This window comes from Coregonus clupeaformis, chromosome 6 (assembly GCF_020615455.1).
Source record: "Coregonus clupeaformis isolate EN_2021a chromosome 6, ASM2061545v1, whole genome shotgun sequence".
In the NCBI taxonomy this organism is placed as follows: domain Eukaryota; kingdom Metazoa; phylum Chordata; class Actinopteri; order Salmoniformes; family Salmonidae; genus Coregonus; species Coregonus clupeaformis.
The window spans coordinates 40,834,171-40,859,587 of record NC_059197.1 but is presented as its reverse complement, the minus strand read 5'-3'; the positions used below and the strand labels follow the sequence as shown (position 1 = coordinate 40,859,587).

The following is a 25,417-nucleotide window of genomic DNA, read 5'->3' as shown; positions in this document are numbered from 1 at the left end:
TGGTCTGATGGAGCCTATGACAGGTGAATTGCACATGGCTGCTCCTCTTCAACCTCTCCTCATGGCCAGCTTACATGCTGAGGTGAAGATGCACGCTGGTGGCCATGGTAACCAGCAGCACCACACCATTGAGATGCAGTCTTTTCCAAGGCACCCACACGTCATTCTCAGGACCACACATAAACCATCTTTCAAACAGCCCCCATACCCGCCTGGGCTGAGTAAAAACAATGAATGCACTTTAGTTCACAGCCCTCTGTTAAGCTAATTCACTCCTATGTCTTTCTATCTATGACACATTATCAACAAATGTTGCTCACATTTTTCAAATATAAAAAGAATTTGGTTCCGTTTAACAGTTCCTCCACTGCAAAAAAGCCCTCAGTATCGGGGGAGAAGATTTCAAGAATACAGGTTACAGTACAAAAATGTGGTCCACGTTGTATCGCATTGAAAGATGCATGTTTTTCTGTTGATGTCTTGAGCTCATCTCTCACCTACCTACATTTACATTTTAGTCATTTAGCAGACGCTCTTATCCAGAGCGACTTACAGTTAGTGAATACATATTTTTTTTATACTGGCCCCCCGTGGGAATCAGATGGGGCCTGCTCCTCTACCTACCTACCTACCTACCTACCTAGACCTCATGGCTTTCCCTTCACACTTAAGTGCACATGTACCATATCGCCTCTTGACAGGACTGAGTGGATTCAGTTCTACCCACTCAAAGACCGTCATACTGTACATTAGCACCTTTGACCAGCAAAGCATAGGAACCCATCTACTGTATCCATCTTCTCAGGACCCCACAGGAGATGCCCTTTAGAGGCTTATAAATCTGACTGTGAAAAATGATTGTTGTTTTTTGTCTAAATATCATGATCCTCTCATTCAAAGCATTATAGAATTGGCCAAATGACGAATTGTAGACAGAGAGTGATGGAACAGTGACAAGAAGAAACACACTTAATTCACAGCTGTAATATTGTTTGCTGACAGTAGGCTTAACAGCAATCTCAAATTTGCTAACCAAGAGCTTTGCATTTGTTAAGGGATCAGTGGGAGATACTATAAGAGCATGTAAACAAACGGCAGTTGGGCTTGAGATTGTGATGAGCTCCTTCCACTAGCCTGCGCTTTACCCTATTCTTTGGACCGCTCGTGATCAGATGGGATGGTTCAAACCAGAGCCAAACATTATTTCTAAGTGCAAAGGCTTAAGGATGACTTCAACCCCCAGAACATCTCTCTATCCTTTCTTAATATTTACATCTGTGCTGCAGAAAAACAACAAAATATAACTTTAAATAAACTCTCTAGGCACTGTTGATTTCCAAGGCTTTTTTCTGCAGATTGAGAAGAAATTTTTTAGAAAACAAACATTTACAAATAAGAATCAGAGAGTGATGGTTTCGGCAGACCTAACCCTTAGCATTCTCATCCATTTAAATATAGCGGGGTCCTCCAGTCCTCCAAAACAACCCAACAGACTAGAAGCTCCTACACTGGAGTGGCTATATGGATATGGACAGTCAGTCAGTGTCTAAAGGATAAGTGTGGTGAAGTTCTCAAGGTAAATGTCATATCAGTCTCAAGCCTGTCTTTCACCCTCCCTTCCCTCCTGATAAACCAAAACCAGCTCTCCCTCAGGCCATGATCTTCTGCGGGATCTCTATGGAAGCCTTGAGGAAGATGGAGTTGTCTCGGACATAGTTCCTCTTCTTGATCTCTTCGTGGGAGATGAACTTGGGGTAGCCGAAGCCCAGGGTACTCTCATCCAGCGAGTTGCGGGTGCTGCACGGCTTCTGGAAGTTCTTCCAGTTGGGGTCAGGGTTGAAGGTCTCTGTGATGTGTTGGGGCTTGGACAGCGACAGGTCGCTCTGGTCCATGATGGAGAAGGTCACCTTGTAGGAGAAGGGCCACTCGAGCAGGTTGTCGTACTCCCCCGGCAGCACCCGGATGTAGATGGACAGGTGCGAGCCCTCCCCACTGCCGTTACCGTTGAGAAACGCAGACACCTGCAGCTTGTAGCCGTAGCGATGGGTGTAGAAGGGCGGGCTGAAGAACTCATGGTTGTTCCGGAGCTTGGCCTCCTGGAGTTTACGGGAGTAGTCACTGAGCTTCCAGATGAGCACTCCATCGTTGCTGACTGACAGCTCCTCCATCTCCCTCCGCAGCTCCAGGATCTCCTGCCGCTGGCGCCCCACCAGGCTGCACATCATGGTCAGGTGGGCCTTGGTCGTGTCCTCCAGGTGACGCCCAATCGCCAGTTTTGGGCACTGCAAAGAGAGAGGAGAGACTGGTTAGGGAGAGGTCAATCACTGTGTGTAGCAAGGAGGGTGAAACTTTGTATAGTACAAACTCAGTATAGAAATGTGTTGGATTTAATAATGTGGTAGAGTATGCACAGAACACTAGATTGTTTTGTCTGTTTGTGTTTCACATTCAAGCCTCCTACAGTAAGTGAATGTTGTGTCCGTCTGCTGATCAGCTGCTCTTTTGGGAGCCCTGCCATACAAACTTGTGTTTGGTGTACTGAACATCTGCACGCTTGGTTGTATTCTGTTGCCTGATGCCTTCGCGGTCGGGGAGAGAGTCATTAATGTATTTTTGTCAGACCATCTGCATTGCTATGGACTGAGCTTTCCAAACAGAAGGACAGAAGCTGACAACACAAACAATGAAACCTATCTGCTCTGACTCTGGGAGCTCTCCACATTTTCTCAGATTGACGTCAGTTTCAAAAATAGACTAAAATGCGCTGTCAGAGCAGAGGAGATGTGTGACTCTCATTAAAATAGAGCGTAGAGGCATGGACGGGCAGAAAGCGCTGTATGTTGGAGACAATCATCGCTTTGGACATAAGTTACTGGGTTTCAACGCAACTGGAGCATGAAGCATAATAATCCAAATATAATTTTGGAAACATGCACAAAAAACAACCCGAGAGTGGAAAAATGATAAAACTTGACGTCAATAAAGCAGTGGGCAGTAATGAAAAATAAAACTCTGCCTCTTGCAAGAAGCTAGAATCAAAGTTTCTCTTTCAGAGTCTGAAGTAATGAAAAAGCAGCAGGTCAGCCTTACCCTGTGTTTGCAGCCGGCATCTTTGAAGGGGCAGAGGATGGGGGCACTGCCACAGTTCTCCTTCACGTGATTGGCCAAGTCCTCCCGGGCGATGTTGGGGGTGCCACACTGGTTTGGACATGCGACTGGAAACCGAGGGCAGTGGTACTGATGGTTCTGGAGGGTAGAAAAAAGTCATTTAATTTATTCTTTAATTTATTACATTCATTTGACATAGAAAATCAACATTTCTGGAAATGTGCCAGATTTAGACAGCCAGGATCAGAATTTTTTTATCAAACAAAATGCGCTCGGTATATCATGCAAGCATCTTTGCCACCGATTAAGAGAAATAGCATCGACAAGATAACATGAAGCACTATTCACAGCAGAATCACTGTATGAGTGATTAACAAACATTGTGTATCATATTGAACAAATGGCTGTCTATTAAAATGTATGAATGGGATAAACGAGTTGATTACAGAGCTGATCTCTGCATCATAAAGCATGTGCTCTGAAAGGGAGACATAATGAATAAACTGTGGGTATGAGAGGAGAGTGCGAGTGGCTGGCCGGCCGCTGGGCCTGAGGACAGGATGTGTGCAGACACAGGCACTGCCAGCACAAACAGCAGCAGGCACACACATCGGGCTGGCACAGAGAAGGTGGCACCATGAAAGCCAGTGTTCATGCAGCCGTGGGCCCAGTGCCATCCCGCTCTACAGAGACTGAGAACCCTCCTTCATCCAGGACTGAGACTGCACTGTTCCTTTATCACACACAGTGAAATAGGGGAAGGACTCATAACAAACCTCTGGAATAAACCTTCAAAACACTTCATTCACACAGGTCGGAGTTTGGGCACTAATTTAGGTCTGGCCTTCCAAGCAGTAATACAAATACTACATTGATGGAAAATAAAATGTACCCATTAATCAAGTGATGACAAATATGATTGTAAAACAAGACATGCAGGAGAATGTAGGGAAGGAAGAAGTCCTAGAGCTTGTTCGGTCAGAGGAGGTGTGTTGGTGTTGTTGACTGACCTGGATGGTGTCGAAGACAAACTCCTTGCCACAGTACTTGCAGGGCTGCGTGCGTTTGGGACACTCAGCCAGACTGTGCTGGGACAGGAGCCGGCGCATCATCCGCGCTCCACACTTATTCTCACAGTACACACTCTCCTGGGGACAGATACCCTGGTGGTTCTGGGAGAGAAGACAGGACACACACACAGGTCAAATCAAATTGTATTTGTCACACGTGCCGAATACAAACAGGTGTAGATCTTACAGTGAAATGCTTACTTACAAACCCTTAACCAACAATGCAGTTTTAAGAAAAATAAGTGGTAGGTAAAGAGCAAGAGTAAAATAACAATGTAAATAGTCTGGGTGGCCATTTGATTAGCTGTTCAGGAGTCTAATGGCTTGGGGGTAGAAGCTGTTAAGAAGCCTTTTGGACCTAGACTTGGTGCTCCGGTACCGCTTGCCGTGCGGCAGCAGAGAGAACAGTCTATGACTAGGGTGGCTGGAGTCTTTGACAATTTTTAGGGCCTTCCTCTGACAATATTATTTTTATTATTATTATTATTATTATTATTATTATTATTATTATTATGGTTCATTGTTTAGCTCACTCTGTTTAGCACATGTGAATCCTTTAAGATATGGGTGAGGCTAAGGCTTAAGAGGGTGTGAACGATGCTGAATGGGTGTAGTCAAAGAAGAGCTCTCCAGTAGGTGTACCAAAACATTCAAGGGCCATTTTCTCAAAAGTGGGGTTACAAGTTTATCAACTTTCAAAGCAGAATTACTTTCCCATTGTTCCTCAACTGCAGTGTATGATATACAATTTTCATCCAACGTAAAAAACACAATTTCTAATGTTGATACATAAGACCGAATCGAGGTGGAGGGTCACAATTGGTCAGATAAAAAAAAGTTATTGGTATTCAGTAATTCTATGATCTCACTGCCACTGAAAATGAACAAATAATTATCCTATAAAAAGCTGGAGCCATATTAATGATTCTGTTATGTGGAAAGGCCACATTGGGCCTGTATAAACAGAGGAGGGGCAGCCTGTAAACAGTAACAGAGGTGTTAGTGAGAGAGGCTAACTTTAACCCTGAGGCACCACTTCTCCTGTACGGAGAGAAAAACACATGAAAGGTGCACAGTTCTACCTCTCTCCCCTCACGCCAACACAAGTGTTATTTCTAAATACACTGCTACCATCGAAAGCGAGCGTCATTTACATACTTGGCTTCCTGGAGTAGACACTACAAAGATTGCTATTCACTCAGTGAAAAATGTGGCCTTAACCAGGTTGTTTACTTGCTAGTGCTACTCTGTAAAAAAAAGAAAAAATAGGTCTCTGCTTGTTGTTGTTTACCTCATAGGCCTCCCCGGTGAACTCACTGCCGCAGAACTCGCACTTGACCTTGCGCTTGGGGCAGTCGTGCTGCAGGTGGTCGGGCAGGTCACGGCGCGTCAGCTTGATGGAGCAGCGGTTGGGGCAGGGGATCACATTGAAGGCGCAGGTGGAGAAGTGACCCTGAGGGAGACGGAGGGGGGGGATGTGTCAGCAGCCAGACACCGACACGCTCTCTCAGCCTGCATTTAGCATTTAACCAGGCCTCCGCTAGCAGATAACACAATACACTGGAGGCACGAGACACAGGGCTATGGTCACAAAAAAGGTATCTTAGACAGGATGAGAGAGGGAGAGGATGAGGGAGAGATTTGGGGGGGGGTAAAAAGGGTTAGAAAGCCAGGCAGGCAGCTACTGACCTGGAGCTGCTTCATCTGTCCGGTCCAGCGACAGCCTTCCTCACTGTGGATGCAGCGGATGGGCAGAGCCAGGATCTGCTGCTCCAGCTCTGGGTCAGGGTAGATCTGTAACCATGACACAACCATGAGGACATGATCAGCACTGGCTCACAGGTATAGATACGCCTTGTCCAGCCTATCTCCTGTTTCTGTAGCATGAGGCAGGTTTTTGATGTACAAGTACAACCCCTGGACAGGAAGCTTGCATTAATAATACAATGAAGCCTTGACAAAGAGGGTCTGAGCGACCAGCAGCAAAACAGCAGAAGAGGAAGTTCAAAGTACTAGTCCTGGACATGTGACATGAATGAATCAGTCCAAAAATTAGGAATAACAATTCAACTTCTGTGAACACAAGAACACATACTGCAATGTTTATGGAATTATAGTTCATGACATTTAGAAAACATCAGAGAGAGAATTAGAGTGAGGAAGGAGGGAGAGAGAGAGAGAGAACGCCCCATAGTCACTGATCAAGAAGGATGAGGTCCTTCTCTATCCAATCAAGCCAAATCCGCTCCCTACAGAACAGTATCCTCTGGTTTTACAGATTTAGGCCACACACACACACTCTCTGTGACAACCCATGTGAGGCAGCACTGCATGCATCTCCGTCCCTATGGTGCCCAGGCTGCCTCTGTCACACGAAGAGAAAAGGAACTTCCTCAAAATGTCAAAGCTGTCCCTAAAACAAATAACAGCTCAACTGTAGTCACACGCCTTCATACGAGAGGCGGTCTCTTTCTCTATAGGCTATGAATCAAAACATTGAGATACTATGGTTTTACCAGAGCCTAAATGTTATTTATACATACATAAGTACACTGTAAATGTTTATGGTCTTGGCACCCTATTAGAACTGTAAAAGTCTGAATTGTAAAAGGTAAATGTGCAGTGGAATTAAAAAGGGTCCAGTGAATAATACATTAGGGCCAAAAGTAGATCTAAAGTAAAACTTTTCACTGGTCCATTTTTATTGGTCCATTAACTTATATGAACTGTTATGTCATCGTAAATAACAGCTGTGTACTACAGCAGTTTAACTAGTGAGGATTAATTATATATCACATTAACCATGCTGTAATGAAAACTGCCTTCAAATCATCAAAATATAAAGTAGAGAAGAATTTTGCCATTTGAAAAGAGCACAGCACTATGGCAGAGAATTAGTGTGCTGCTCCCAGCCTGTGATGTGCGTGTTGTGTGTCAGGTTGGGTACTAAATAAAGAATAGTCTATCTGTGCAAATGGACCAATAAAGCAAGTATTGTATTGTGCTACAGAACAGCACTGTCTCTTACAATGTACTGCAGCATGTACCCAGCATAATAATGCATGATGTGTGATTGAAGCAGATAACCGCAATACTATTTCCTACTGGAAATCACATGCGCTGAGCCAAGATGACAAAGAAACCAAATCCTCAACACTCCCTCAGTGTTCCAGCCTGGGAGTCTGCAATAAAGACCTTTTAATAACATAGTCCCTGGCGGATCAGGGAACTAAAGCTCTTTGGAGCTCTAGCTCTGTCTGTCTGTGTTTTGGAAGAGACAGTCAGCTCCAGTCTCACAGTAGAACCCATCCCTTTACATTACTGACATTCTGCTTCCTCTCTTTGACAACAGGGCCATATTTTAATGACATGTTGCACTGCCTGGGTGAAATGAGAGCATTATTAGAATTGAGCGGTGTTCAGGGGAGGGCAAGGACAGGGACATAGTGTAATGAGCTGTACCCAGGGAGCTAGATTGTGTCCCAAACAGCACCTTATTCCCTATATACTGCACTACTCACAGGGTTCTGGTCAACAGAAGTGCACTATATAGGGAATAGGGTGCCATTTGGGACGCACCCCTAGTCACCAGCAGGGGGGTAATTTACAGGTGACTGGGAGGCTGTGAAGGCATCAGTAAATAACAGTGTCTGACAGGTTAGCAATGAGCACGTCCTCCCTGTGGGGACCCTTGTTCTGCTTCTCTGTCGTGACTACAGTCTTCTTAAGAGCTTCGCTAGCAGTCGCTGCTCGGCATAAGCAGCACTACCCCATTGACCACACCGTCACCACCTCACTGGATTACTTCCTCTGAACTCCTAACACACTTTAGCATGCTAATGTTTTAGTATAGAACATGATGGGCAATTGATTAATTCATGGAAAACTAGCCAGTGAGACTGTACAGTAACTGACATGATGAATTAGTAGTCATTGGTGTTTTAATTCCTTTGTTAAGCGTTAAGCTTGGGGTCCTCTCATGCACAGAGCAGAATTAAGTCCTTATCCTTTCGTTGCACACTCTGGCACAATGGGGAAATCAAGTTTGTGAGAGAGTCATTCTTTCATTACGAATAGAGACTGCCACCATCTCCCCCCACAGTACAATCTGATTAAATGCTTAAAAGAAAAGACTGAGTAAGAAGCCAAAAGTTTAATTAAAGAGATTTAGATGTGGTATTCTTTCTCTGGACCGGGATGAAGAGGTTTAGGAGAGCTACTGTTTTAGTGATTTTGCCTCCCTTTTCTATCAGATCAACCCAATACCCTGCTTTTCTCCAGCAATGCAATACTTAAAAATATAACACAACTTTTGACTTTGGCTGCTAGGCTGGAGAGTGCTTTTACCACTCCCCAGCCTCTCTCCGGTTGTGTAATAATGTCTGCTCATTTGTTTTTCATGTGTACTGTATTAAACTATAAAACTTCCATGTTGACAGTAGTGTGCGAGAGTGAACTGTTTTGTGCATTGAGAAACGGACCGTCATCAACCCTGACATTTCAAGGGGAATGAGTACCCTGTGGTCCTTCGTTAGCACAATTAGTGGGCCTATACTAGGATGGGTAGCTAGCTGCCTGAGCCCTCTCTCTGTCTGTTGGTCTATGGGTCTGGGGAAAGGGACATGGTGACTCATGTGTCCTTGCGGTGTCCAAAATGGCACCCTATTCCCTATATAGTCCACTACTTTTGGTCAAAAGTAGTACACTATTTAGGGAATAGAGTGCCATTTGGGTCACACCCCTTCATATTCACAGTTAAAATAAGGCCTCATCTTAGCCTGACCAGGACGTGGTACAACACACAGATCTACATTCATAATCAGTGTGTTACTGGGTAGCCCGGAGACATGATTTTGTAAGAAGGAGCACATCAGAAAGTGAGGGTGAATTCTGTTGATTGTGGCATGGTTGTAGGCTTAACTATGGTTGTAGGCTTAACTATGGTTGTAGGCTTAAGTATTGCTTAACTGGCACACATATCGTATTCAAACTTGAATGGGTGGGACTGTCTGGGACATGTGAGAAAGTGGGTAAGTGGGTTTTAATCGTACCTTGGCATAGTCCAGGGGCAGCTGGTCCTCTGGGCACTTGAAGACCCCCTCACTGTAAGACACAAGAAGGAAAGGACACGTTAATAATCACTGACAATCCATTTTCATGATAGGGTACCACTGTCCTAAGAGGTCCTTGCCTCTCCTTCAGTTGCCTTCAAAAGCATATCTGCTCTCACACACCCATCCCAACCACACTGCACTGTACAATAAAGCCAGATTACTTTATCTGAGCCATTGGCTTTTATGTAGTTGTCCTTTCATCTTCCCTCCCTCTAGGGATTTATATCCACAAATTCAGTTTTATTACTGGAGAGGAAAAGAGAACACGTTGGAGCCTGAACTGTCTATCTAGAATACATTAAGGGCTTCTCTCGCTCGCCCCCGCCCTACCCCTCCCTTTCTCTCTCGCTGTCATGTCAAAGGTGTTCATTTTTACCCCTCTTTTTGAAGGCAGGGGGATGACAATCTGAGCATGTGTGAAGAGACTTCCTGCTTCCTATAAAAGAGCAGGAGGACGGTACGCCTGGTCTTTGTCCCTCCCTCAGGAAATATTGATTGCTGATTTCCCAGTGAGGATGGTGGCGGGTCTGGGCAACTAGCTGCTGCCTCTCTTTTCTCCAGCGGCAATAAAACCCAAATGAAGATCTGGGATCTCTGGTTTTATCACACAGGCAGCGCCAAAAATAAAACACTCACTCACTGCCCTGATTTAGAGGGCTTTTACCAAGGGGCCAGTTGAGATGGGTGTCGGTGGCCCTCTGGTAACAACGCAGCACGTCTCCAGTCCTGATGTCACCATTAAATATTCACTCTGGTAAATAAATGGAGATGACGTCACTGCAGTAGTGTAGGCAGGCAGGCAGGCAGTGGGGGTGAGCTCACTGCGTGCTGAGCCCAGAGATCTACTGTACAACAGATCTATAAACATGGCGTCGACAGACATGTCAGCTCTGCTTCTAGCTCCAAAGCAACTTTGCAGTATGTTTGTGTGTGTTATTTCTTACAAGCATTTCACTACAACCGCATAACATCTGCTAAATATGTGTATGTGACCAATAACATTTTATTTTATTTACAGCAAAGCGAGTCAATCAGTGACACAAAGAGCAACTTTAAAACGGCCATCAGTGGCTGATCCCCTGAGATGCATTAGGGCTCGAACACACCAATAACGGTTGCCTGCTGAGAGTACTTGCGAACCAAGTGCAAACTGATTTTCCATGTACAATCACGTGAAAATGTCAGCAGTCAGATGTCAACAGCGTGCTGAATGAATGGTAGACGAACAGGAAATCCACACTCGGTGCGATGTGTGCACCCCTTAAAGAGACCTGTCTGTAGTATAGTGGTGGGCTGCAGGCCCCCTGCTGAGCCATAGGGGCAGCTGGGACATGGATCAGGGGGATCAAGAGGGTCAGTCAGTCAGTGACATGAGATGAGGATGTATTTCCCTTTCCTCGTGGCCCAGTGCACATACATGGGATCGTAATATCATTTTCATAGGCCGCAGCCAGACAGGCATCTTGTTGCAACAATGGCCACACTTTGCTTTGCATACCTTTTCATAACCTCAGTGTTTTGGGTGGAAGCCACAAGGCCCTGAAGCTCCGTCTGTCCTACTACCATGTACGAGGTAAACAACAGAAAGAAAAGCTTTAATGAACAGACTTCTCCTGACCTCTCCATTCTCTAAAGTACATTAATAGATTAATGGAAAAACAAAGAGCCCGAAGGGGGCAGGGAGGGCAGTGGTCTCTGCTCCCAGGGTCCTACAATGGGTGCCTCCCAAATTGCACTCTTTCCCCTATATAGTGCACTACTTTTGCACTATATAGGGAATAGGGTGCCATTTGGGATGCACACAACGTCCCTATTGACCAGGGCTCCCGTGGCCCTTGTTACCCTGTAATCTAGTTGGCCTCAATGTCAACTGACAGAACCTGAGGCCCCCAGGGAGTGGACCAGAGACCCAGGGCCACGTGATGGTGGAACACATGATCAGGTGATCATCCTGCACTTTCCCAGGCTGGGCTGCCTGGCCTGCCTCTCCAGCTGCTGTGGAATCAGCTGCATGCAGAATAACAGACCAGAGGGATGACAGGGGGAGGGGGAGAGAGGGAGAGAGAGAGAGGTGAGGGAGGGGGAGTTTAATGCATTACGAGACAGCAGTAAGTCCAGTCCATTAGGGTCACTCTGTCAGCAGAGAGCTGGAGAGCAATTAATAAACGACAATCTATCGATCGTCAGGGGAAAGAGTCCAGTCAGAAGAACATCTCCTATGTACTGTGAAATAATTTACTCATCTCCGTCATTAGAGCCTCATCTATTTGATGTTGATGATGCATTTTAGAGCCACACGGCCTGACTGCATGACGCAGAGCTGTGGACTACATCCCAAATGACACCCTATTCCCTATACAGTGCAGTATTTTTTACCAGCGCCCACAAAAGTAGTGCACTGTATAGGGAATAGGGGGCCATTTGGGACATGGGGCTTTGTAGTAACTCTTCCCCCATATAGAGAAAGGAAATAGAAACAGACAAAGGGGCTCCTTGCTGGACTAGACAGGGGAGATGTAAGCAGCGCAGGAAAGCAGGGTTTACAGGTAAAGGACCCACCCAGGCTGCTCCTCTGCTCTGCCTGACACAGAGGCAGACAGGCGAAAAGAGTGTAGTCACAGGCTGTCAGGATGATTCCCTCCCCGCTTCGCAGAGAAAGTCCTCCAGCCACGCATTCATCTGCTTGGCCCGCTGTTCATAATGCTACCCGACTCTCCAGCCCGCTTGTTTGTGGAGCTCACTGCCGCTTGGAGACAGCACATTAGCAGAGAGAGGAGGGGACATTGGATTAATAATAGCTTCTATACAAGTCTTCCCCTTCTCTTGACAAACCATTTCTATGACTACTTGAAGGCCTCCTTACAGTGGAGAGTAAGATTGCACTAATGACTGTTCATTGCCCTTGACTACTTCAATGCCCACCTCCAATCACTCAGCACTGTGTGGCTGTGAGAGGATAAACAATATTGACTCACCAACCAACGGCCCTACTGATACCAACAGTTTCACTGCAACTAGGCTACAGTTTCACGGGAGAAAAATATGTGCCTACTACGATACACAGGGCAGAGATAACTGTGCCTGACTTGAAAACAGCTCTCACAAGCAAAGTCAATGATTATACAGGGTGAGAGGCTGATAAACAACAAACTAACCAACCACTCATGTTGGGAAAGCACTGCAGACAGAACCGCTCAGTACCCACATACCGTGTTTAATACAATCAGCACATTAAAATGTCAATGGGTTCCCATCCTTTCCCTGTCTCTCATACCGTGAGAGTAGCCTATGCTCCACAGCTGCTGTGCTGCAGCACAGGGAGGCCAACATCAGATCCAGCAGGCCTGTGGACCAAAACAGCAGAAGGCCGGATGAGTATGCCCCACAGCTAATTACATGTTCAAAATCATCCACTTATCTGGTCAGACAACAGCATTCACCCCAGCTCTAATTAGGGGCATTTCCCATTTCCCCTCCATGGATGAAAGTCCCCCCCCCAGCATCACCCTATTATTTCCCTGTACCCCACTGGCCCATCCCCCACTCCCCAGCCCCTAATTGCACCCTCTCTCTTGCCCTCAAATCCTCTTGTAGGCCCTGAGAGCAGATTAAACAGCCATCCATTGAGCCCAGTGATAGCGATGAGGACAGCAGTCACAACACTGTTCCGTCACCCTCCATACGCCTCCTGACAGGCAGACTGCCGCCAAGAAGAACAAGACAAATCCCCCAGGTTTGGTTGGCCTACAGAAGACTGCAGACGGCCTGTCAGGGACAGTACAGTACAGCCACCACACACAGAGAAAGAGATGGCTCCTGATGGCTGCTACCTCACAGACTGAGGATTAAGAATGACCCTGAGGCCTGGTCTCTTGACTGCCAGGGAGACCCTAACCATGTTTACAATAGTAGAGGGCATGGCTGTGGAGAGCTAAACAAACAGCTCTCAGATGGGTTTATGAGCGTTCTGGAGAGCAGGACGTCTGTGACACATTAACGTCCAAAAGAGAGTTCTACTATCGCTGTGAGAGTTTGTATGCGTCCCAAATGCTACCCTATTCCCTAAATAGTGCACTACTTTTGACCAGGGCCCATAGGTAATTTTACTCAGAAGATCTCATCAAGACACTTGACTGGCTAGTAGCTGTATCAGGCCTGGATTGCTTGTCTTCTCTGGAAGCTTACCCTGAGGTTTTATGTTCATCCTCATGCAAAATAATTTTATTTTCAAGTAAAGAAGTGGATTATCTCTTCTACACAAACAAGAATTTAAATGCCATCAGTTCCCTTTATTCAGGCTTCCTGGCTTTCAGTCTCCCAGCTGATCCCAATTCCATGCTTCTGCTTCCAGAATGTTGGGAGAAAACAGGAATCTTGTTTCATCTCAGCAGGAGTTCCTTTAATCCCCCAAATCCAACAGTTTTTTGTGAGTATATGAATGTGTGTGTGTGTGTGTGTATTATAACTCACGTCAAATTATCAGCCTCTAGTTTCTAGTGTTAAGATGTCCCTTCACTGGAACTAAGGGGCCTAGCCCAAACCATGAAAAACAGCCCCAGATCATTATTCCTCCTCCACCAAACTTTACAGTGGCACTATGCATTGGGCTAGGTAGCGTTCTCCTGGCATCCACCAAACCCAGATTTGTCCGTCGGACTGCCAGATGGTGAAGCGTGATTCATCACTCCAGAGAACATGTTTCCACTGCTCCAGAGTCCAATGGCGGCGTGCTTTACACCACTCCAGCCGATACTAGGCATTGCGCATGGTGATCTTAGGCTTGTGTGCGGCTGCTCGGCCATGGAAACCCATTTTATGAAGCTCCCTACGAACAGTTATTGTGCTGACGTTGCTTCCAGAGGCAGTTTGGAACTCGTAGTGAGTGTTGCAACCGAGGACAAACGATTTTAAGCGCTACAGCACTTGCCGGTCCCATTCTGTGAACTTGTGTGGCCTGCCACTTCGCAGCGGAGTCGTTGTTGCTCCTAGACGTTTCCACTTCACAATAACAGCATTTACAGTTGACCGGGGCAGCTCTAGCAGGGCATACACTTGACAAACTGACTTGTTGGAAAGGTGGCATCATATGACGGTGCCACATTGAAAGTCACTTAGCTCTTCAGTAAGGCCATTCTACTGCCAATGTTTGTCTATGGAGATTGCATGGCTGTGTCCTCGATTTTATACACCGGTCAGCAACGGGTGTGGCTGAAATAGCAGAATCCACTAATTTGAAGGGGTGTCCACATACTTTTGTATATATACTGTACCTTTTCATTCAGAGAAGAGGCAAAGGAGATTAGAGAAGTGATCCGAAGTACACTCCATATCCACATGAGTGAAGAGGTCTGTAGGACAGTGGAGGGAGAGTCATTGGGCAGTGACCGGGTGATGGAATGCCCCCTAGCCAAAGAACAGTCAGAATGTGCTTCCCAAATGGCACCCTATTCCCTATAGTGCACTCTTTTTGGCTAGAGCCCTATAAACTCCAGTCAAAATAAGTGCACTATATAGGGCATAGGGTGCCATTTGAGACGCATTCAGAGGGATCTCCTGAACGAGAAAGAAGGTGGAGGACACAGGGTGAAGCAGGTGTTTGTACCTATGTAACCCAATATGATGGGAGGGTAGCGTTCCCTGCTCCCGCTGAATGCTGACTCAGTTTACAACCTGGACAAAGGCAGGGGCAGCATCCCAAATATGCACCCCCTATTTTCAACATAGTACACAACTTTTGACCAGGACCCATAGGGCTCTATATGGGAATAGGGTGCCATTTGGGACGCAGCGAGGCTCACCTCACCTCACCTCAGCATTCTTATTTGGCCCTGGAGGGAGAAGAAACTACCTCTACTTTCTATGCATGAATGACATCACCGACACACACAGTGGTGGCGGGTTGGGTTAACTCCTCACTGCCTGACTGGTTCAGAGAATTATGGAGTTTAGTTTACTGTGCCATGACGACTCGTGAAATGTCACACTTCTGAAAATTCATCTGAGATTAGTTGAACGTTGTGCAGAAACCCATGACCTTTTGATATGCCAATCATATCCGGAGGGTTTTGGGGATAAATCAAAACATACAGTTGGCTACAGTACTTCATGTGCAGCAAGTAAACATGCTGTGAAGTTTATTTTGGTTTCACTCTGTAAAAGCTCACTTAGTTGAGTATATACACATCTTGTTATGTTTAGCCTTTTTTAATCATGCATAGAGGACATGCTTGTACAGCAAATGTTATTTGTAAAATCATATCTGACTCACATCATTGGTGTTGGCAATGTCCATGTCCAGTCAGTGACAGCTTAATGTGAACTGACCATGTCTGACTATCTGAAGGTCACGGACATCAACAAGAGTTGATTCAGCCTTATAAGTATTAGGCCTAGTTCCTCAAGACCCAGTTTGTTCAAGCCTGAATCCAGACGGTATGTATTATGTATCTACTCTACAACAGACACTCTTAAGGCATTTTCATGAGTCTTTCTACCGTTGTTCTCAGCCACAATAGCACAAATGATGCAAGTGGAGGAAAGCTGACTAGGCCTCATACTACAAGGACAAGTGTGTGGGTGGTTGTCTGGCAGCGTTTCCATGGCTCTCTCTCTCCTCCTGCTCTCCCTTCAACATACTGTATGCATCCCAAATGGCACCCTATTCCTTATATAGTGCACAGAGCTCTATGGTCCCTCTGCACTATAAAAGGGAATAGGGTGCCATTTGGGACACAGCCACTCTCCTCACTAGGATGAAAGGTATTGACTAAGGTAGAAGAAACCCATGGGGAAAACGGTGTTTAAATAGCCTACAGACAGACATAGCATTCAGACAGTGAGCATCCCCACCCAAAAGATGAGCTTCATGCTCAACACAAAATAAACATATTTTTTCAAATAGTGCACCATTTCTTCCAGAAAACTGTTGAGTTTATTTGAATTTTTATGGTATCCACATATGTATGTCTTTGGTTTGTAGTTGAACAAAACAAAAAAATCTGAATAATTTACTAAATGTTAGCTTATTCCACAAAACAATCCTAAAATGGCCCGGACAATATTATTGGCACCTTCTAGAGGTAGTTAGGAATAATTCGAGTTCAAGCAGGTGATTCTCCTTTACTTTGGAATTGAACTCACCTGTGGTGAGTTGCAGGTGCCTGCAATATAGAAATCACTCATTCAATCAGTTTGAATAGAGAAAATGACTCATTCTCCTGTTTTATGTCACTGTGTGTACAGCAATGAGCATGGAGAAAATAAAAATAAACATAATTATTTGAGGTCAGACACAGGATTGTAGCCAAGCATGGACAATCTCAAGGCTACAAGTCCATCTCCAGAGACCTTGATGTTCCTGTTTTCACCGTAGGTAATGTTATCAAGAAGTTTAAGGCCCATGCCACTGTAGCCAACCTCCCTGGATGTGGCCGCAAGAGAGAACTTGATGGAAGATTGCAGCAAAGGATTGTTCGAATGGTGGAGAAAGCGCCTCGATCAACTGCCACACAGATTCAAGGTATGACAGTTTTAAGTCGCACCATCCATCGCCAACTCAATGAAAGGGAGTTATATGATAGGAGACCCAGGAGGACCCCACTGCTGAGAGAGAGACATCAGAAAGCCTGACTGCAATTTGCCAAAACACACCTGAACATGCCCAAATCTTTCTGGGAGAATGTCCTGTGGACAGATGAGACCCAATTAGAGCGTTTTGGTAAAGCACACCATCTCTATGTTTACAGAAAATAAAATGAAGCCTTCAACCAAAAGAGCCCCTTCCCTACAGTCAAACATGGAGGAGGTTCAGTGATGTTTTGGGGTTGCTTTGCTGCCTCTGACACTGGGTGCCTTGAACTTGTGCATGGCATCATGAAATCAGGAGAATACCAAGGCATTTTGGAGTGCAATGTCAGATCCAGTGTCAGAAACCTGGGTCTCCGTCGAAGGTCATGGGTCTTCCAGCAGGACAATGACCCCAAACACACTTCAAAAAGCACCCAGGAATGTTTCAAGACAAAACGCTGGACTGTTCTGAAGTGGCCAGCAATGAGTCCAGATCTAAATCCCATTGAAAACGTATGGAGAGATCTGAAAACAGCAGTTGGGAGAAGACACCCTTCAAATCTGGGAGAACTGGAACAGTTTGCACAAGAGGAATGGGCCAAACTGCCAGTACAGAGGTGCGGGAAGCTCATCGATGGCTATAGGAAGTGCTTGATTGCAGTTATTCTGACCAAAAGCTGTTCTACCAAATATTAAGTCTAGGGTGTCAATAATTTTGTCAATGCCATTTCTGTTTATTTTCTGATTTAAATGGATATATTAAGTTCTGAATCAAAAACAAAGGTTCTGTAATATTAACAGTGAAATAAAGAATTGTAGAGACCAAATACTATAAAGTGCAAGGGTGCCAATATTTCTGGCCACAACTGTAGGCCTATACCAAGGTCATCATATCAGTTCCTTATTCCACACAAAGAGGATGTGTCTCAGAAATAGACAATACTTTTTGAATCATAAACAGTATTGGTAAGGATGCCATTTTGTGTTAAATGAGAGCTTCCCATAACTCAGGTGGGGGTCAGGTGAACCATAAAGAGCCATTGGCTGCGTCCGAAATAACACCCTATTCCCTTTATATAGTGCACTCCCACTGTGTGTCTCGGTGATGCCATTCATGCATAGAGAAAGTGGAGGTAGTTCCTTCTCCTCCCAGGGACAAAGAAGAGGGCTGAGGTGAGCCTGGCTGCGTCCCAAATGGCAACCTATTCCCATATAGAGACCTGGTCAAAAGTAGAGCACTATATAGGGGAAAGGGTGCCATTACAGACACAGGTATTGATCATAGGACAGCTCTGTAGAAAAATGCACAAAGATGGAAGTTGTTTAGATGCAAGTGACGGCACTAGTTTGCGCTGCTTACGTAACAATATACACTTGTCCTTGTTTTCGAAAAGAAAAGCAATTTTTTTGTCCATTAAAATAACATCAAATTGATCAGAAATACAGTGTAGACATTGTTAATGTTGTAAATGGCTATTGTAGCTGGAAACGGCTGATTTTTTATGGAATATCTACATAGGCGTACAGAGGCCCATTATCAGCAACCATCAGTCCTTTATTCCAATGGCACGTTGTGTTTGCTAATCCAAGTTTATCATTTTAAAAAGCTAATTGATCATTAGAAAACCCTTTTGCAATTATGTTAGCACAGCTGAAAACTGTTGTGCTGATTAAAGAAGCAATAACACTGGCCTTCTTGAGACTAGTTGAGTATCTGGAGCATCAGCAATTGTGGGTTTGATTACAGGCTCAAAATGGCCAGAAACAAATAACTTTCTTCTGAAACTCGTCAGTCTATTCTTGTTGCGAGAAATTGCCAAGAAACTGAAGATCTCGTACAACGCTGTGTACTACTCCCTTCACAGAACAGCACAAACTGGCTCTAACCAGAATAGAAAGAGTATTGGGAGGCCCCGGTGCACAACTGAGCAAGAGGACAAATACATTAGAGTGTCTAGTTTGAGAAACAGATGCCTCACAGGTCCTCAACTGGCATCTTCATTAAATAGTACCCACAAAACACCAGTCTCAACGTCAACAGTGAAGAGGCGACTCTGGGATGCTGACCTTCTAGGCAGAGTTGCAAAGAAAAAGCCATATCTCAGACTGGCCAATAAAAATAAAAGATTAAGATGGGCAGTCTGAGATATGGCTTTTTCTTTGTAACTCTGCCTAGAAGGTCAGCATCCCAGAGTCGCCTCTTCACTGTTGACGTTGAGACTGGTGTTTTGCAGGTACTATTTAATGAAGCTGCCAGTTGAGGACCTGATCAAGTTGATGTTATTTTAAAATGGACAAATAAAATTGCTTTTCTTTCGAAAACAAGGAGATTTCTAAGTGACCCCAGACTTATGAACAGTAGTGTACATTTTTCTTTGCACTTCTCAGAGCACTCAGTGTGCTGACATTTGTGAGCACAAGCCATCTGTGAGCTAATTCACACAGTCCTGCCACATTCAAAGGATAGCGAAACTTCTATGTGTTTTTCAAATGCCATATTTGTTTAGCAGCACTAACGCAGGCAGTTTTTGAAGGGTAATAATGTGTTAAGGTATATTTTCCAAGGGTTTTAGAATTGCATCATAATCAAGCTTTTGAATGCTGCTTCGAATTGCATGCATGGCAGCAGCTCTTCCCCCCCCCCGAGTAGAGCTTAGGGGAACAAGCTAGCACGTCAAAACCTGACAGCAAAAAAGGGCAAAGCTATGTTTGCTGACATCCTTGTAAGAAAAGGAACAGACGGATAGTTCTTTGACTTTTATGATATCAGACGTCTGTTCTGAGCCACAGGCAGTTCCCAGAGAATACATCATGGAATAGGTTCTGAACACTGTTCAGACAGGGATCTGAGGTGGTTGATCGGTTTGAAACCAGGAGCGTCTGCTCTACGCCGTTAGTCTACACTGTGACTCATAGTGGCACAGCTCTGATGCAAGTCGACTGTGTTCCGGCGCAACAGAAAACACTGCGACTCCCCAAAGAGTCCAGCCACCTGCCAGAGCACAGAGGAGAGGGGGAACAGAAGGAGGGAGGGCGAGAGGGAGGGATGCAGCAATCTGCAAATTGGGCTCAAGTGTGTGAGAGGAGGGGAGGCGGAGCTTACACTCCCTCACAATCACTGTTGCCGTCTCCTTCCATCAATGTGACTGTGCTATAGACATGGAGTCTTCATCAGGGGAACAAGGACCTCAGAATCTTCACGTAGCCTACAAACTGCCAACCCAGCACTTCTCAGCAGACCACGCAATATGAAACCCTTTCTTGTCGACTTTGTACTTTTGTAATAGTCAATCGGATGAAAATACTGTCAACTGAGTAATTTTATGGTTTCCTTGAACTCGCTTGAACTGGCAACCCTTGACTGGTGATCTATAGCTCAGCTGGCAGGGTTAAGTGCTTAAATTGGGTTTGTAATGAATCCTCTTCCAATGGGAAGGACTGCATACAAGGCTGGATTTAACTGTACTGTTTAGCCTACATGTACTTGGATGGTACTCAAATAGGATAAATAAATTAGCAAATGTGATGCGTTCTACATTGTGTAAAAGCACTATTTTCCTATTGAGATGCATTAAATTGAAAATGGTAACTTTAAAAACGTCAGGTTTGTGATGATGACATGAAAGAGAACTGTCATTCATTTATTGCTATGATCAAAGATTATGGATATACTGACAAGATACATGTCTCTCCGCCCTAACAATTGGAGTCGTCCACAAAGCGGCACGGCGGGCTGTCTAGCTACCGCCTAACCTTTTTTTGATTGGTGGATAAATCTCAAATTTTGTAATCCTTTTTTGAATATTCGATGAGGGATGTTGACGTCAACCACCTGTATTCAATGAAGAGAGATGATATGCTACTAGCCTTATGCCATAAATATATGCATAGCCATCTCGTAGTGCTGAGCCGTTACTGCTTTTTGAGGTCGGTTCGATTATCTTATTTTTTATCACGGTAACAACACAGAATAAAAAATATTATACAAGTCCCATGATGTTAGTGACTGCTGCCCATTACTGCTTATCACTTATTAACTATAATTTATTCACATTACTTTACTTGAATAAAATATATTCAGTTGTTGTGTATATTACATTTGTTTTATTTGCTGACTTTATTTCATTCCAAGTCATCATCTCATCTCTATAGAGCTGCTGCCTATGCTGTCTGACAAACTCACAATTTTAGTAGTTCTTCAAAGTAAATAAAGCAAACTTTTATGACTGCTGAAAATCAACTATCAATCACTTAGACCATGTATTTTCTGGTAGAGATACCTCTGGAAGCAACAGCTGCTCTCTATACCACCTCACGATCGTGCATTGTTCTGTCTCTTCCGTAGCAGGCGTAAAAGAAACAGACCTGAAAAGTAGATGCGCAATGGATTATGGTCATTGTAGTTAATTACCATGTAGAATATTGGCCTGTTGGAAACTACAACTCCCTACTACATCGCACAGTTCAGGCTGGATCTGATTTATCTCTAGAGAAACTGTGCAATGTGCACACTGAGCTCACATAAAAAAAAAAAAACTGGAATTCAAATAACTGATCCGACGTCAGGCAACAAAAAATGATCGACATTTTGGTTAATCGCTCAGCACTACCATCTCCAGACAACTCCGATATAAAGTGTTTTTTCTCCAAGTTGCCAGGATGTCACGCGTCCTACTTATATCAGTACACTCGTAACAACTTAAACATTACGAAACTTCTATTAGAACAAATAAACCTCACGTAGCAAATAAGCCATGAATTTCTTTGTAGACCAAATTCGACACACTCATTGACCTCCATACAAAAACTCCCTGCTTGTCGGGCGAAACAACGAAAAAACGCCACCTTATGGAGGGAGACAGATTTTCTGCCGAGCTGGGCCTCTCTCTTCCTCTTCCTCTCTGCTATGATCATAGAGCTCACCAGCTTGTACTCCTTAAACCCGGAAATGAGTTACCTCTGGTTCGTTCAGCCATCCCTATGGGAAAAATGGATAGGGTAAGAATAGGGTTTTGGAATAATTGCCGAAAATAAGGTCTGGAGGCTTAGGAGATCTTATACCTTTTGTTCTATGAGATATCAGTCAGGTAACATTACCTTTATGAATTATGAAGTGTTTATGTGCTTTTTCTATTACATAAATTCTTCAAAATCCACAAAAAGTGACGTTAGCTGATGAAGATTATCTCATAGAACAAAACATATCAGATCTCCCAAGCCTGTGTTTACCACAGACCTTATTTTTGGCATCTATCCAAAAACCACAATACATTTTCCGATAGGCTTTGTCCAACGAACCATGGCAGAGTTAGTGCCTACAAAAAGATGCCATTACAATTTCTCTCTATTGATCTCCTGAAGAAGCTATCCCTTTTCCTTTTTTCCGTGCCCCCAAATTTTGGGATATACTGGTAAAGTTACCAGGTTGTTAGCCAGCCAATGAGGTAACATGACTGAACAAAGTGTAAACAAATAGTTAATAACGCGCAAGTAGTTCTAGAACGGCCCATGACATGGTTTATGAAGGTAAACTTCGGTCCTGGCGATCCACTATAGGAAGATAAAAATGTTGCGGCAGTAATATGGGTCAGATCTTTTGACCTAGTTGGGTTAGAAGCAAGCCGTTGTCGCTGTAGTAATGGTGCAAACATGACGCTAACGAATCTGCACTTGCTTGTTTCTCTAGGGCACTCTGAAACAACGGTACAGGAAGTACAAGGAAATCAATTCAATTGCATTAACTCCTGCTGATCTGGGTCCAGGGTGGGCAGGGTGGGGGATGATATGGATAGCAGTCCCATCAATCCTACTGGGAGCTAGCTGGGCTCTGGCTGCACACCACGCATGACTGCAGCCGCCCTCATACTCAACACACTCACAGCATAGATTAAGCACACACACTGTACACACACCACCATGCAGGACCAGCAGTATCACTGCTCTGAGCAATTCAGTTGAACCCATGAGAACCCATCTAAGAATAGGGGCTTGATGAGGGCATAAAAAGGAGAAGGTTGTCTTTGATCTTTAGTTTGAGCTGCATCCCAAATGGCACCCTATTCCCAATATAGTGCACTACATTTGACCAGAGCCCTATGGGCCCTATATAGGGAATAGGGTGCCATTTGAGATGCACCAAGGGTGTGGAGGTAGTGGAGTGGGGTGGGCTGGGCTTCTCACAGTGCTTGGCTACCACCAGGGGCCAATGAAGGTTCTGGGTTTGACATGGCACACATGTGAGAAGGAGCCACTTGCCTCTGAAGAAGTGCTAAGAGCTCCTGTCAAGGTATTAGAGGTGTGAAACACCACACTCTGGTCAGTACTGTCTGCTCATACACTCTTTACTACCTGCACACACACCCACACAACTCTGGTAAACTGGGGCACTATAAGAAAGAGTGGAAGCTTAATCTTCAGTTTACATATATTGGACTCAAATTAAGGTACACACACACACAGTAAATGCATTTCCTGACGTTTTAATGACAGATGGCACATCTAATTCTAGCTTTGCTTTCAGGGGGCAGATGTCTGCTGTGGGGGTGATCTGCAGCAAGCGACGTCTGCTGCCTTTGACGGGCTGTGGTGCCCCCACAGTAATCCTATAGAATTCCAACCAACGCTGGGCAGAGGGGCTCAGAGACTGGCTTATGACTAGCCCGGGCGCTGACTGGCTTATTAAAAAAGAGGCACTTCGTCTTTTCATACACACATAGCATAGGACTGAGAGACTGTCCTGCCATCACCCCTCAAACACTGAGGATGTGTCACAATTGGCATACTATTCCTTATGTAGTGCGCTACTTTTGACCAGGACCCAACCTGAGTGAGCTACTGGAGCCAGAATGTAAAGCATACATCAACACAGTACATCTGAGAGATAAAAGGTGACATCCTGCCCCCTTCTCAAACTCACAGGAGGTATTCAGACTCCTCTTACAAACGCCTCACTAATCTCAGGTATTCACCGGCAGAGGAGAAGAGTGCAGGTTTGGTGTTAATCCTGAGGGATGAGAGACACAGAAGAGTACCATTCCATCCCTGGAGGATAAAGAACTGCTTCCTAAAGCACTACCTGTGATTAGTTAAGGCGCTGCTGGAGGTATCAGCTCCTTAATGCAGAGGTGAGATGGTTCCTCGTTGGGAAATTAAGTCTATTTGTGACCTCATGGGACAGGCTACTTTAGGGATAAAGACTACAGCATCCCTGAGAGAGCGTAAGTAAATCCTCTGCACATTCTAACGAAGGCATAAAACTAAGACTGCCAGAGATTAAAATGGCACTTTTTCACTACTTACCACAAAAGTTGCCTTGATACTTACGACAAAACTGAAGTATGACGTAATCAGCAGACACATATCATAACGAAGGCATTCCACCACCAAAAAACACAGCCAGAGTACTGTGAGTAGAACGTCTATCATCCTCTAGACATGAGTAGGGCTGTGGTGGTCATGACATTTCGTCAGCCGATTGTCAAGCTAATTATTGCCAGTCGCACGGTAATTGACCGTTCATTAGCATAAACACATTTTGCATCTCCTGGCTTGCACACATAGCCTACAAGCCACTGATGCAGACCTTTGGAACATCTACATTAAAAAAAGTATAATAAATCCATGTAATATAGCCTACACCATCACAATAAATCCATTATTTATTTTAGACAGGTCTGAAGAAACATGATATGAAGAAAATGTAGTCCATTTCAGAATAATAATAATAATAATAATAATAATAATAATAATAATAATAATGCCATTTAGCAGACGCTTTTATCCAAAGCGACTTACAGTCATGCGTGCATAAAATGTTTTGTGTATGGGTGATCCCGGGGATCGAACCCACTACCCTGGCGTTACAAGCGCCGTGCTCTACCAGAGAAGAACAGAATAGCATACTCTGAGTTGTCCTTATGTTAGGTCCTGATCTGGCTATGCCATATGGCTGTGGGCTACACTAGTTCATTTAGCAGACAAGATTTGCTTAGAATTCCGTGGTATTATTTTATAGTATGAAGAATACAATTAAACAAAGCTGAATAAAACAGATACTCCCATATGCTTCATTTAGAGTTATTTATGTAACTTTAGTTGTGATACAAACGTTGGGCTATATGCTCTTATTTGTAATATATTCTAAGGTTGCATGATGTGACTCTAATAATGATTTGAAAAAAGTTGCATGAAAGGCATGAGCTCTGCTTTGTTTTTTGCACAGGTTGTAGACACTTCATCAGTCTTTCATTCACAATTTGAAAAATATCTTCCCCAAACTTGAAACTCACGCGATGCGTATGTATGCCAGTCAGGCTCTACAACCGTTGTAAAGCGGATTAATATGCTTATTTTTTTTAGTTATTTGGCTACTTTAGTTGTGATACAAACATTAGCAAAACATCCAGTATAGGCCAACGAGCTAGGCTACATGAGGTGTGCGATTACGATTAGAAAAAGTTGCAGAAAAATCCATGCATATTTTCTTGCCTTACTACACACAGGCTGGGCATCATTCACAAGTGATGGGTTAATATTGTCACCCATCAGACTATTCTTGAT

General features: G+C 44.4%; 1 protein-coding gene across 1 annotated transcript in view; it reads right to left on the bottom strand.

The window, feature by feature from the left end:
- Nucleotides 1-567: 567 nt before the first annotated feature.
- Nucleotides 568-25,417, bottom strand: part of LOC121567953 (TNF receptor-associated factor 4-like) — a 44,284-nt gene continuing 19,434 nt past the window's right edge. The window contains exons 2-7 of the mRNA XM_041878358.2: nucleotides 9,230-9,281; nucleotides 5,868-5,972; nucleotides 5,470-5,631; nucleotides 4,119-4,280; nucleotides 3,091-3,246; nucleotides 568-2,282 (exon numbers count right to left, since the gene is read on the bottom strand). Of these exons, the coding sequence (XP_041734292.1) occupies nucleotides 1,650-2,282; nucleotides 3,091-3,246; nucleotides 4,119-4,280; nucleotides 5,470-5,631; nucleotides 5,868-5,972; nucleotides 9,230-9,281 (1,270 nt within the window). The 3' untranslated portion in view covers nucleotides 568-1,649. The remainder of the gene's footprint in view (nucleotides 2,283-3,090; nucleotides 3,247-4,118; nucleotides 4,281-5,469; nucleotides 5,632-5,867; nucleotides 5,973-9,229; nucleotides 9,282-25,417) is intronic.